This window comes from Neophocaena asiaeorientalis, unplaced genomic scaffold (assembly GCF_003031525.2).
Source record: "Neophocaena asiaeorientalis asiaeorientalis breed wild unplaced genomic scaffold, Neophocaena_asiaeorientalis_V1.1 scaffold268, whole genome shotgun sequence".
Taxonomy (NCBI): domain Eukaryota; kingdom Metazoa; phylum Chordata; class Mammalia; order Artiodactyla; family Phocoenidae; genus Neophocaena; species Neophocaena asiaeorientalis.
The window spans coordinates 1,547,864-1,561,923 of NW_020173979.1; the positions used below are offsets into that span (position 1 = coordinate 1,547,864).

General features: G+C 48.5%; 1 protein-coding gene across 1 annotated transcript in view; it reads right to left on the minus strand.

Moving 5' to 3' along the window:
• Nucleotides 1-74: 74 nt before the first annotated feature.
• Nucleotides 75-14,060, minus strand: part of NSG2 (neuronal vesicle trafficking associated 2) — a 57,517-nt gene continuing 43,531 nt past the window's right edge. Inside the window, exons 4-5 of the mRNA XM_024753414.1 lie at nucleotides 3,807-3,917; nucleotides 75-273 (exon numbers count right to left, since the gene is read on the minus strand). Coding sequence (XP_024609182.1) covers nucleotides 82-273; nucleotides 3,807-3,917 — 303 coding nt within the window. The 3' untranslated portion in view covers nucleotides 75-81. The remainder of the gene's footprint in view (nucleotides 274-3,806; nucleotides 3,918-14,060) is intronic.

The following is a 14,060-nucleotide window of genomic DNA, read 5'->3' on the forward strand; positions in this document are numbered from 1 at the left end:
CATTGTTGTCTTATAACTGGAGCTTGGCTTAGCCCACGGGGGTCCCCCTCTCCGCCCCCGATTCTGGCTGGGGGTGGGCCTCTAATGGCCCTGGGTCTTGGGCGGCTTGGGCTCGTGGATGACGGCGGCTGCCGACAGCCACGGCCCGATGGCCCGGGCAGTGCTCTGCTTGGCCACGCTGTAGTGGCTGATGACCGTGTAGAAGCGGCTTCTGGAACTGGGGTCCTGGGATGAGTAGTAAGCATCCAGGGAGGCCGGGATACAGCGCTTGTGCTAGGGGAAGAGAGAGACAGAGTCAGGGGTAGCTCAGTGGACTGCTTCCAACCCGCCCTGCAACACGGCCACCCCACCTGGGGCCCACAGGCACGCCAGGCTCTCAGCCAGAGGGTGGGGGATGGTACCTGGCCTGCGCCTGGCCCTCATCAGGCTTTCCCCAGCGTCATCACCATCATCAAAGCTGCCACCTACTTGAAGCCAGAAGAAACTAACCTGATGCTAGGTTGTAGGTTCCCAGAGGTGGAGAGGTGGTAGGAGAAATGGGTGAAGGTGGTCAAAAGGTACAAATTTCCAGTTATAAAATAAATAAGTCCTGGGGATGTAATGCATAGCATGGTGACTGTAGTTAATAATACTGAAAGTTGCATTTTTGAAAGTTGCTAATAGAGTAGATCTTAGAAGTTCTCATCACAAGAAAAAAATTTGCAACTATGCAGGGTGATAGATGTTAACTAGACGTAGAGTGGTGATCAGTCTGCAATATATACGAATACTCAATCATTATGTTGTAGACCTGAGACTAATATAGTGTTATATGCCAATTACACCTCAATAAAGAGTAAAGGAGAAAGAGAGAAAGGGAGAGAGAGAGAAGGAGGGAGGGATGGAGGGAGAGAGAGAGGAAGGAAGGAAGGAAGGAAGGAAGGAAGGAAAGGAGGGAGGGAGGGAGAGGGAGAGATGGAGAGAGGGAGGGAGAGAGAGAGAGGAAGGAAGGAAGGAAGGACGGGAAGGAGGGAGGGAGGGAGGGAGAGGGAGAGATGGAGGGAGGGAGGGAGAGAGGGGAAGGAAGGAAGGAGGGAAGAAAGAGAGAAAGAAAAAGAAAGAAAGAGAAAGAAAAGAAAAGAAAGAAAGAGAGAGAGTGAGGGAAGGAGGGAGAGGAAGGAAGGAAGGAAGGAAAGAGGGAAAGAAAGAGAAAGATGGAAGGAATGAAGGGAGAAAGAGAGAGAGGAAGAAAAGAAAGAAAAAGGGAGAGAGAGGGAGGGAGGAAGCTGCTGATGATACTAATTCAAGGTCAACATGCTCTGCTTACTGACTGTGGGGTTACAGTAGACACTTGGTAGCTCTTTACCTGGCTGATTCACCCACCCCCTAACTCCTCCTCTGGGCCATTGCCTGCAGCCGACTGCTGTCCATTTCGTTCCCTTGATTGGATAGTTGTAACTCTTTTCTCTTATACCAAAAGCCTTGGTTCCTGACAACATTAATATAATTATATATTTGCATTATCCTACAATATATATCAAATGGTCACAAAATAACAGCAATATTATGAGTAATAGTTGGACTACTGAAGGAACTATAGGATTTCCCTGCAGCTCTCTGTGTCCTTAGAATATATGCCACTGAGGCTGTACAGTCAATATACTGCATTCTACAGTCATTTGGAATATTTATTTTCTCGGTAAGTTTATGTTCCCAACTTGATATACAGCTAGATTTTAGCTTGTATTTAATTTCAGGAATTATTTTTTATTTATTTATCTTTACAAATACATCAAACATTGATACACATCGAGGACGAATGTAGAGCAAGATACATCCAGAGAAGCCTTGCTCCTCGGCCCTATTCTTTCTGTCCCCTCCCTGCCCACCTGAGTCACCATTTTTCTTACTTTTTTAAAATTTATCCATTCAGAATTTCTTTCTGAAAATAGAAGTAAACATCCCTGACCTCCCCTTTTCTCACTCCAATGCAGCACCTTTTTTTCTTCACTATTATCCTGGAGCATCTGTGATGTCTTAGAAAACTCATAACAAAACGCTCTTCATCTCCGTTTCCTCAGATGTAAAATGGGGGCAAAAAAACCTATTTTTCAGAATGGGTGGAGAGCTCAACTGAGATACCGTTTATGAAAATGTCTAGGTAGGGGGTGACATAGAATGGGTACTCAGTAAATGGTAATTTATAAATATTCGTTTCAGCTCTGAAATGTTACTACCACTAACATTTGTCGAGAGCCCATTCTCTAGCAGGCCCTTTGCTAACCGATTTTATTTAAATTTTCTCCAAAATCCTGTGGGCAGACATTATTGACGCCCATTGCAGGCGAGAAACCTGAGACTCTGAGGGGCGAGGGGATGCCCGGGGCTCATGCAGCCGGTTCAGTTTTGCAAGGGAAGGAGCACAGTCAGAGTGAAGGTGACGGGGAAAGGGCCCAGCTGCAGGATTGGGGGAGGCCACCTCAGAAGCTCTGCTCCCTGTCTTCACGTCTCTGCAGGAAGAAGAAACCAGCCATCAAACCGGGAAGACTCACACCTAGGCAGAGCGCTCTGGAGACGGAAGTCTATTTGCAGCAGGAGTGAGCTCTCCCAGATGCGGATGGGCAGTCGAAGCAAGGGCCATCTGGGAGGAGGCCGTCTACTGCCTACTTGAGACCGAGTCCTTCACGCAAGCCTGAAAACTCCTTGCCGGACATTTATGACTTTTTTTTTCTTGTAATTTTTTTTTTTTTTTTTTGCGGTACACGGGCCTCTCACTGTTGTGACCTCTCCCGTTGCGGAGCACAGGCTCCGGACGCGCAAACTCAGCGGCCATGGCTCACGGGCACAGCCGCTCCGCAGCATGTGGGATCTTCCCGGACCGGGACACAAACCCGTGTCCCCTGCATCGGCAGGCGGACTCTCAACCACTGCGCCACCAGGGAAGCCCTCTTGTAATTTTTTATTTCATATCAAAATTTATTGTGAAGATACAACTTTTTAGAAAAAAAATTTAGATTGCCACCATCAGTTTTGTCTTGGTGTTACTTATGCATTTCTTTATACTAACATTTTTACGTATTTCAACGCCTTTATTGAGTGCATAAAGTTTTCTTTTTTATTGAGGTATAGTTGATTTACCATATTTTATAAGTTTCAGGTGTATAATTTCATGAGTCACAGTTTCTACACTTATAGTTAGTATAAAATATTGGCTATATTCCCTGTGCTGTACAATATATCATTACAACTTAACTTATTTTACACATAGTAGTTTGTACTTTTAAATCCCCTACCCCTATCTTGCCTCTCCCTACTTCCCTCTCTGCACTGGTAACTACTAGTTTGTTCTCTATATCTGTGAGTCTATTCCTTTTATGTTATATCTACTAGTTTGAGGTACTTTTTAGATTCCACATACAAGTGATATCATACAGTATTTGTCTTTCTCTGTCTGACATATTTCACGTAGCATAATACCCTCCAAGTCCATCTGTGTTGCTGCAAATGGCAAACTTTCATTCTTTTTGTGGCTGAGCAATATTCCATTGTATATATGTACCACGTCTTCCTTATCCATTCATCATGGATGGACACTTAGGTTGCTTCCATATCTTGACTATTGTAAATAATGCTGCTATGGACATTGGGGTGCATGCATCTTTTCAAATTAGTGTTTTCATTTTCTTCGGACACATCTTACATTTTAAACAGTCTGTAGGGAGGTTGCCATACCCAGAATTTAAATGTCAATGAAAAGAAGACATTGATAAACTCTTTAATTGAAGCTGACAGTCACCTGGGCCACTCCCCTGCCAGAAGCCCCTTACCTTATAGACAAATCCTTCTGGGCAGCTGTGGTCATAGGTGAAGGCTTTGTAAACCACCAGGAACACGATGCAGGCGAGGAAAGCTAGGGCCAGGCTGACGAGGATGGTGACCTGGAGAAAACAAAACAGAATCCTCCAGCCTCAGCTTGCCTGCCTTCCATCCACATGGTGCAGCCTTCGAAACCCAGAGCCGATAGGCAGCCTGGTATGTTAGAAAGAGTAGGGGGTGGCCAGGGGCCCAAAGAACCAGCTCTGTCTCAGCTCTGTCACCAACTTGGAGTGTGAGCCTGAGCAAACCATCTGCAGTCTTTGGGTCTCGGTGTCTCCTTCTTCCAGAAACTCTCGGAAGCTCCGTCTTGGCCCAATGTGTGATTTCCACCCCCTCCCCATTTACTTTTCCTGTTAATTCTGTGGGGGCAGGGGGATGACCGTTAAGCCCTCACTTACGGTGTTCCTGCCTCCCATCACCTCCCTCCCTGCCACTGCTGAATTCCAGTCTCAGGTATCAATGCTCATTCCACCTCCACTTGGACGTCCAGTACTCACCTGAAGTGTGTTCTCAAACAAAACTCCTGCTTCCCTCCCATCCCAAACCTGCTCCACGCCCCGCATTTTTACCTATCTCAGGAAATGTCAACCCCACCTTTGCAGTCACTCAGGCCAAAAAGTTTGAAGTCATCTCTGACTCTCTTCTTCTCCCATTCTACGTCCTAGTTACCGGCAGAAGCTGTCATTTCTGCCTTCCAACACATCCATAATCCAATCACTTCTGACCCCCTGAATCATCTCTTTTGTGGCCAAAGCCATCATCACCTCTCACCTGCAGTACTGAAACTGCCTTCTAGCTAGGGGCCTCCTCGACCCCTACATGTATTCACACACAGCAACCTGAGAAGTCCATTCAGACTTGAACTCAAGGCATGTCCCTTCTCTGCTCAGAAGCATCTAATGGTCTCCAAATTGCTCATACTAAAAGCCCAGCTCCTAACCATTATCAACAAGTAAGCTTTAAAAATAATACACCACCAAACAAACTGAAGTCACCAACAGGATTTACCAGAAAGGACTAAGTAGCTAATTTCAGAGGCAACTCCAGGTTTGCACTGGCCCCATCCCACCGCCTGTGTAAAAAATGGTAGAGTAACCCCCATGATGCTGGGCACCTAGTGTTATAAGCAGACTTTTTTCATGTTATTTTTAAAGCTGCTGGGCTTTCGAGTCAGTTGGCCTAGAAATATGGTAGAATTCCTATCATGGAGAGAAGTCTTATTGTGATTCAGAAGAAAAATAAAATCAACTTTGGGGGGGTGGGGGGGCGTCCCTATCCCATCTCCTTCCCACCTCAGGACATGGTTTATAAGGACAGGAGGAGATGGGATTCTACATTACTCCGAATGGAGTCATTTGTTAGCAGCTGTAAATACTGGATGGAAGGAATTTGAAAAGGAAAAGAGGAAGATGGGTGTGGGAGACGTCCATCTGAATCCTATGGGCAGACACCGTCTGTGAGAAGTTCCTGTGCATGTGTGTGTATGAAGTTTTAGGACGATGTGCCATTGTGATGTAAGAGATAAATCTATCTGGTCTTGTTCCCGGTTCCTGGCACAGAGCTAAAACACTTGTAATTTCCTAAGTGATAAGAGCAGGGTAGCAGCATCTTTTGTTGTAATATTTGGTTTTTGTGCCCAGTTCCTGAAATAACTCTGATCCATAAAGGTGAAAGGAGCAGCTTCTATTATTCATAACAACCCCTTTTCAACTACATCTGAGTTAATGTTGTTATATTATGTTATGAGGTAACTTTTGGGAAGTCCCTAAGGATAGGGGCTGGTTGCCAGAGGAACGAACCATTGATTGGAGCGTTGTAACTTAACTGCCTCCCCGACCTCCAGGGAGGGAAGAGGGGCTGGAGATGAAGTTAACCACCCATGGACAATGCTTTAATAAATCATGAAGCCTCCAGAAAACCCTAATCAAAGGGGCTCAGAAAGCTTCCAGGCTGGTGAACAAGAACACATCCATGCCCCTGAGGGTGGTGTACCCCAAACTCCACTGGGACAGAAACTCCTGTGCTCGGGACCCTTCCAGACCTCATCCCATGTATCTCCTCATCTGGCTTTATCATCCTTCATAATGAACCAGTAATAGTAAGTAAAGTGCTCTCCTGAGTTCTGTGAGCCATTCCAGCAAATCACTGAACCTGTGGGGGAGGTTGCAGAAGCCCCCAGTTTATAGCCAGTCAGTCAGAAGTTCAGATGTCAACCTGAGATTTGTGACTGACGTCTGAAGTGGAGGCAGTCTTGTGGGACTGAGCCCTCGACCTGTGGGGTCTTTGCTGACTCAGGACAGTTAATGTCAGAGTTGAGTTAAGTTGTAGGAAATCCAGGCAACCTCCACCAAGAACTGGAAAAGTACGTGGTACGGAAAAAACCCCACACATTTGGTGTCAGAAGTGAGACTATAGAGAAAAAAATGTTTTTTCCTTTTACATGGTGACACATACAATTCAGTTCTGAACTACTGTCCACACAATGTGCTGTCCACCCTCTCCATTCACATCCCAAACCCTCAGCTGCAGCATCTTGCTCACTCATCAGCCTCCTCCCCAGGATTAGGGTGGTGACAGCATGGGGTGAGATGGTACAGAGGTCAGACTGGAGTCACCCAGCAAGATGTGGAGAGAGATGGAGATGTCAAAGGCCAGAATTTGGAGCAAGAGGTGCCCCCAAAGACGTATACATCCCTTAGAACCTCCAAAGATAGTATTTGATTAGTACAGGGACAGGAGCCACCCGAGACCACTACTCATTGCTGAGGACCTAAGAACACCCAGTCAGCAGGTGTTTGGAGTATAGATGTAAAGAATTTTAGATGCCCAGTTTTCCCAATAGCCAAAAGGTAGAAATAGCCCAAACATAATCAACTGATGAGTGGGTAAACGAATTATGGTCTAACTGTACAATAGAATATTATTCAGCAATAAAAAGGAATGAAGTTCTCGTACAAATGTGGATGGGCCTCGAAAACATGCTAAATGCAAGGCCACATATTGTATGATTCCATTTGTACAAAATATCGAGAATAGGTAAATCCATAGAGACGGAGTGCAGACTGGTGGTTGCCAGGGGCTGGGATGCGGGGAACAGGGAATGACTGCTAATGGGGATAGAGTTTCCTTTTGGGGTAATGAAAACCTTTTGGAACTAGATCGAGGTGATAGTTGCACCACATTGTGAATGTACTCCATGCCACTGGATTTTTCACTCTACGTTCTCAACGTTCTCAACTTTATGGTATGTGAATTTTACCTCAACTTTCTAAAACATGCCCAGAGCTCCGGCTGACTGTGTCAAATGGACCTTAAACTCCTGCTAGCACCCCCTCATCAGAGCTGCCCCCATGACGGGGACAGATACGCTCACGGTCGCCTCCATGGTCGCAGACCTTGAACATGCAAAGGAAAAGTCGAGAGCTGCAGCCCGCCCTGCCACCACCTGAGGCAGGATCTGGGGGAACCCTCACAGAGCTCCCCCTCCAAATGACCCCATACAGCCCCAATCTCCGACTGAGCAGAGAGCCAGGTCTCTTAACTGACTCGGAACCAGGACAAGACTCCAGCCACGGCTGGACGCTTCCCCTGGTTCCCAGCAGGCTGGTGATGGAGCTGGGAGCTGAAGCAGGGCCCGGCAGGCTGGCTGTGAGACAGGTTCCCGTTATGGTGGGGTTTTTTTTTGGTGGTGGGGGGGACCTCTTTCATTCCTAACAGCCCTGAGTTAACAGCCTCCACCTAGGAGGGGCAGGATCTGATTCCCCATAGCACTCCTATGGCTTGACAGGGTAAGCACAGCAAATGTTTCTGAAAAAAGAAAAGAGAGGGAGGAGAGGAGAGAGAGAGGGGGATCCTAAAGGATTCAGTGCTGATGCCTAGATGGCCACCACCCCGGTGGATTCTGATTTATCTGGTCAGGGATGGTGGGTCCAGGGCACTCTCCAGGTGATTTTAATGTACAGCCAGACATGAGAGCCGCTACTCCAGTATGACTATGTATGAGGGTCCTTGAGCTTAGAATCACCTGGGCAGGGTTTTAAGCGCTCCTGATGCTCTGGCTCCGTCTCAGACCAATTACATCAGAATCCCAAGGCAGTTGCTGTGTGCGGGCAAGTATTGAGAAGAGTGCGGGACACAGACCCCAGGCAGGGTGGCCTATATGACCATCAGAGTCAAGATCTGATGCTGACTGGGACGCCAGAGGTGCAGCCCACCTCAGGGCATTCTTCCGAGCAAGGCTAACTTCTGCCACGTGTTCCATGGCCCCAGCACGAGGGTGATGGGAGGCCGTTTTAGGCGAAGATAAGTCTGCCTCCCCGCCCTGAGTCTTGGTAACTTCTGCAACAACTAGAGGTCGGTCATTCCTTAAAAGCCTGTGGAGGTCAGAGAGTTCAGGGCTGTGAATTGGGCACAAGCCCCACCTCAAGTCTTCACAGCCCACAGGGCGGGGGAGAGGTGGACAGGAGGACACAGGCACCGTGTAACACAAGGGTGGCACCATGAGTGAGGACATCAGCACAGAGGGCTGCTGGACCTAACAGGCCTGCGGGTGGGGAGATCAGGGAAGGCCTCCTGTGGGAGGTGACTCCGGAAGTAACTTCAGGGAAGAATGCCAGGATAGGGGAGGAAGAAGGTTCTGAGCGGGGAAGTCACACCTGCCACAGTGCAGAAGCTGGGGCTGTTCTGGAAACATCATATGGTTTGTCATGGCTGGTCCGGAGTATGCAAGTGAGGGAGAGACAGGCCTCGGGCAATGGGTAGGTAGGAAGAGAATAGATAAGGAAGGACCAAGCTAAAACTTGGGCTTTATCTCCAGGGTGGCAGAGAGCCCCTGAAGGTTTTAAGCAGGGGAATGACAGGATTAGAATTACGTTTTGGAAAGATGGTATGGTGGGGGAAGGGAGGAGTGAGGTGGAAATGGAAGCAGGTTTGCAGGGGCAACGCCGGAGGCAGGGAGGCTGATGCACCGGGACATATGCCCTAAATAGGCCAGACCTGGGGCTGTAAGGGTGGAAGGGGTCAATGGCTTGAGAAGGCCTGGGAGGTGAGCAGAGTGGTGTGAAAAGGAAGGAGGAAGGGGCTGACTCCCAGGAGGAAGGAGGATGTCGAGCTGGGTCTGGATTCCTATTCTTAATGACCGAGTCAGTGTTGGCTATTGGCTGGGGTGGGAGGGGGAGACCAAGGTTTCTGATTGGTTCCAGGGTGAGATTTTTCCTGAAGACGGGTCTCCGTGGGGCATCCTGAAGCTGGCCTCTCCCTTTCTGATGGATTAGATTCTTGGAAGTCAGAGGTCCTAGTGCTTGGTCCCTGCAGCAAAGCTCCCGATGTGGCAGGGGAGCCTCAGAGGACCCGGGAGAGCAGTCCCCACTTCCCCCATAGAGCACCTCTGAATGTGAAAGCCAGCAACACATCAATATTGATTGACTCAGTTTATATAGCCTTGTTGCTTGGAAACACTCTAAAGCCCTTGGCTTTACCTCCTGAAAGGAACAGCCTGGGATTAGAAATAAACAAGTTCTCAATGCTGACTTGAGTGTTTCCTTAGAGATTGGGTCCTCTCTGCTCCCCATCTCCCTGCTCATCCCTTCATTCACTCAGCATGTGTTTATTAAAGGGCCCACTGTGAGCCAGATGCCGCCATACAGTGGGAGTTTACGGCAGGGAGAGGGTCAGACGCCGAACTAGCAAATCACCAAATAAATAACTTCAAAACAAGACCACAGCAGGATCTGGAACAGTGAATAGGAGGGGAGCCTCGGATATGGTGGGCAAGGGTGGGAGAAAGAGGCCCACACAAGAAGACCCTGGGCCAGAGCCACCTAGACCGAGGTGCAGCCCCAAACCCCTAAAAACAAGAGGAGCTCAGGGTCTCAGTGGACCTGGAAGAAGCGGTCTGACTGAGATGGGAGAAGGGGCAAGGGGGAAAGAGTGCTGAGGTGAGACCCTATAGGCCTTTGGAGACCAAGATCACCCTTGTCCTGCCCAGGAGAGGAGCTTCCTCCAGCTTCCATCCAGTGTTTTCCAGGTAACGTCCTGCTCAGCCTTGCGTCCCTCTGCCACCCTCCAGCCTCTTAGGCCACCGCTCCCTAGCTCACAGTTTCCCCTCCAGCCACCACCCACCCCCAGGCTGCTGAGGGCTCCTTCTGTCATGCTTATCCGTGCCTTGCCCAGCCCTAGAACACATCATCCCCACTACCGTGTCCTTCCTCATCAACCTCCTGGCTCAGCCCTGGGGCCCCTTCCCTGAACACCTGATCCTGCCCTGCTCTGTACCTGGGGCCTGCTTGGGCTGCCCTGATGGGACCCACCATGTCATCCTTACCTCCTCATACCTCTGAACCCTCCCTCTGCTGGGAGTGCACTGGGCAGCCAGCAATCTCATCCTTTCCTCTGTACCCAGCACCATGGCTCCCACGGTGGGGGTCACCCATAAACACTTCCTGAACTGAAATGCTGAATTGACTTAAGACCTGGAGGATGAACACATCCATATACACACGCACACACACACACGCACACCCTTACTCCCCACATACACACACGCAGACACTCAACCTGGTCCAAACCACATCACATGGGATGGGGTGGGGCACTGAAACATCTGTACTTCTCCAGCCCCTAGTGTCAACCCCTTCCACCACCCGCCCATACACATGCTCAAAATAAAGTACCTTAACCTTGAAAAAACTCAGGGTTTGGGTTAGCATCAGCTAAGAGCTGCCCAAGATCTCTCCTCCAGCTTTTGAGCATAGGTCAGGGAGAGAATAGAGGAAGAACTTAGAGTGTGCAGCCAGGGCCTCTGGTGAAGGTGAACTGAAATGGCAGTCATGGTGACCACCCTGTGATCCACACTTCCATATAGTGATAATGGCAGCAGTAGTGGTAGTCACAGTAACAAAAGATGCTAAGAGTTATTGGGAGCTTACCGTATACTAACATCACCACCATCATATGAAGAAAGTAGAATTCTTAACCCCATTTAGCTGATGGGGAAACTGAGGCTCTGAGAGGTTAGGTGACTTGCTTCAGGTACCACATTTAGTAAAAGATAAGTCTGAACAATGCTTCAAGGTACCTCAAGGGCACCTTGAACTCACCATGCCAGAACCAGCCTGCTGTCTTCCCCTCAGCTGTGGTGGGAAGCAGCTCTGCCCACTCGCCTCTGGACCTTACAGAGGTCCAGAGGCGAGTGGGTTGTCCTGCAGCCAACCCTGCCAGGCCTCCCACTTCTGTCCCCAGCCCCACCCGTCAGCCACCAGTTCCCGGAGCTTCTGCCTCTGGTGTGGTTTGTTCATTTCTCTCCACCATCTTCAGCATAACTTCCCTGGGTAGGACCACCATAACCTCACCCCTGCATGCAGCGGCCTCCCTGCTGCTCTCCTGGCCTCCAGCCTCCCGGCTTCTAAGACCACCCTAGACTTTCTAACAAGCCCACCTGAACATTGCTGCTTCCCTGGTGAATGAGCCATCACACCTACAGGGTCAAGTCTGAACTCGTTACAGAGCAGACAAGGCCCTTCCTGATGGAAACTCGATGTGCCTCTTTGGCCCCAACCCCTCCCCCCGCTGCCTGATTGCACCCTCATTTCCCCCACCTCGAAGCTCCGGCACTGCTGGGCCCTCTGCCCGGAATGCCAGCTTCCCCTCCCAAGTCCATCAAGCTGCTGCTCATCCTAGACCCAGGTCAAGTTTCTTCTCTTCCCCAGAGTCTTCAGGTGGTATTTAGCCACTGCCCTGTCTGCTCACCGCTCCTGACACACTTTTCCCAGAGCACTCTAATTAACCACCACCTGTATGCCTCCCCTCCTGAGAGGCAGTGTGGAGTAATACAACACACTTCCGTTTACTAAGCACAGATTGTGTGCCAGGCACTTTTCTCAGCACTGGACGTGGATTTATTCTTTTTTTTTTTTAAACATCTTTATTGGAGTATAACTGCTTTACATTGGTGTGTTAGTTTCTGCTTTATAACAAAGTGAATCAGTTATACATATACATATATCCCCACATCTCCTCCCTCTTGTGTCTCCCTCCCATCCTCCCTATCCCACCCCTCTAGGTGGTCACAGAGCACCGAGCTGATCTCCTTGTGCTATGCGGCTGCTTCCCACTAGCTATCTATTTTACGTTTGGTAGTGTATATATGTCCACGCCACTCTCTCACTTCGTCCCAGCTTACCCTTCCCCCTCCCCATATCCTCAAGTCCATTCTCTAGTAGGTCTGTGTCTTTATTCCCGTCTTACCCCTAGGTTCTTCATGACCATTTTTTTTTTTTTAGATTCCATATATATGTGTTAGCACACGGTATTTGTTTTTCTCTTTCTGACTTACTTCACTCTGTATGACAGACTCTAGGTCCATCCACCTCACTACAAATAACTCAATTTCGTTTCTCTTTATGGCTGAGTAACATTCCATTGTATATATGTGCCACATCTTCTTTATCCATTCATGTGGATTTATTCTTACAACAGCCCTACAAGATGGTACATTTTCACTTTTTAGACTAAGGCACAGAGAGGTTACATAATTTTCTCAAGGTCACACAGCTAATTAAGTAATATAGTCAGGAGTCTAACCCTCTAGAGTATGGCCTGGGCTCGTAGCCTATGCTAAACTTCTCGTAAAGCGTTTATTCACTAAATATTAAGCGCTTACATGTGCCAGAGAGAATTCTACACACTGGGCGTACGGTGCTGAGGAGGACAGTGAGGTTCCTGCTCTCGTACAGTTTACCTTTAACTGTTTCAACAAGTGTCCACTTCTGCAAAGGGGAGTAATAGTAGTATCTGCCCCTCAGAGTTCTGAGGATTAAATCAGTAATGGATGGGAAGCCCTATAGTGCGTTGAATGGTGGCCTCTCAAAAGATATGTCCACGTCTTAATCACCAGAACCTGTAAATATGATCTTATTTGGAAAAGAGGTCTGTGTAGATGTAAGTAAGCTAATGCTCTTGAGATGAAATCATCCCTGGATTGTGCAGGTGGGTCCTAAATCCAAGGACAAGTCCCGTTATGTGAGACACACAGAGGGAGACAAACACACAGAGAGAAGAGAAGGGCATGTGAATAGGGAGGCAGGGATTGGAGTGATGCAGCCACAAGCCAAGGGACACCTGGAGCTACCAGAAGCTAGAAGAGGCAAAGATAGATCCTTCTCTAGCCTTCAGAGGGAGCATGGCCCTGCCAACACCTTGATGTTGAACCACTGATCTCCAGACCTGGGAAAGGATGAATTTCTATTGCATTAATCCAGTGTGTGGTCACTGGCTGTGGCAGCCCCAGGGTGCTTTCCCACAGTGTCTGGCATATGTGCTATATAGATGTGCACTCCTCCGTCTCTCCATATCATCTGCCATGCTTCTCAGCAGGTACTTCAAAGGCTCCAACCACTCAGGAAGACTGCCATTTCTCAACATGTATTTCTCTTGTATACCTTTTCAGGCCTTTTTTCCTTGGAGAACTCCTAGTCATGCTTCAAAGCCCAACTTACAACATCTCACCTCCTCTGGGAAGCCTTCCCTTGCCAATTTGTGTTCTCACCACACTTTTTTTCCCTTCACCACTTAGCACTCAGCCCCCTGTATCACGACTATCCATTCTATTGTGTGTTTGCCTCTGTGGTCCCAGCTCATGACCTGGCACAGAGCAGAATGTACATCCCACATTCCCTACCGCCACACCTCTTTCTTCATTTTTGACACAAAACACTACCAAGAGTGAATTTTAGGGCCGCTTTTAACTGTTCCACACCTGACAGGGTAACTGGATAAAATCATTGCATTGGGTCATCTGAAGTAGTCTGTATGATGCTGGGAAATGATTAGTTTTGCCCCTGAAACAATCTCCTTGTCTGCCTGCTATGCCCTAAAAGACGGGAAGCTTTTCTCTGATGGCTGGGTGAATTAGACCTTCACTCTAGTCAACGTCCGTGCAGTTCTCTGCAGTAGCTGTGGCCCCATCCCTACAAGGTTCCCATTCTGCTTCTGACTCTGATGAGCTGTGTGACCTTCAGCAAGATGCTTCACCTCTCTGAGCTCCCGTTTCCTCTTCTGTTAAATGGAAACAAAAATCCCACCCCACAAGGTTGGTGTGATGATTAAATGAGATGATGTCTATAAATTATCCAGCGTTGTCCTGGCCCCTGGGCTTAACCGATAATAGCAATCACTTATTGACTGTAATAGTGCACTGATACTGTGTC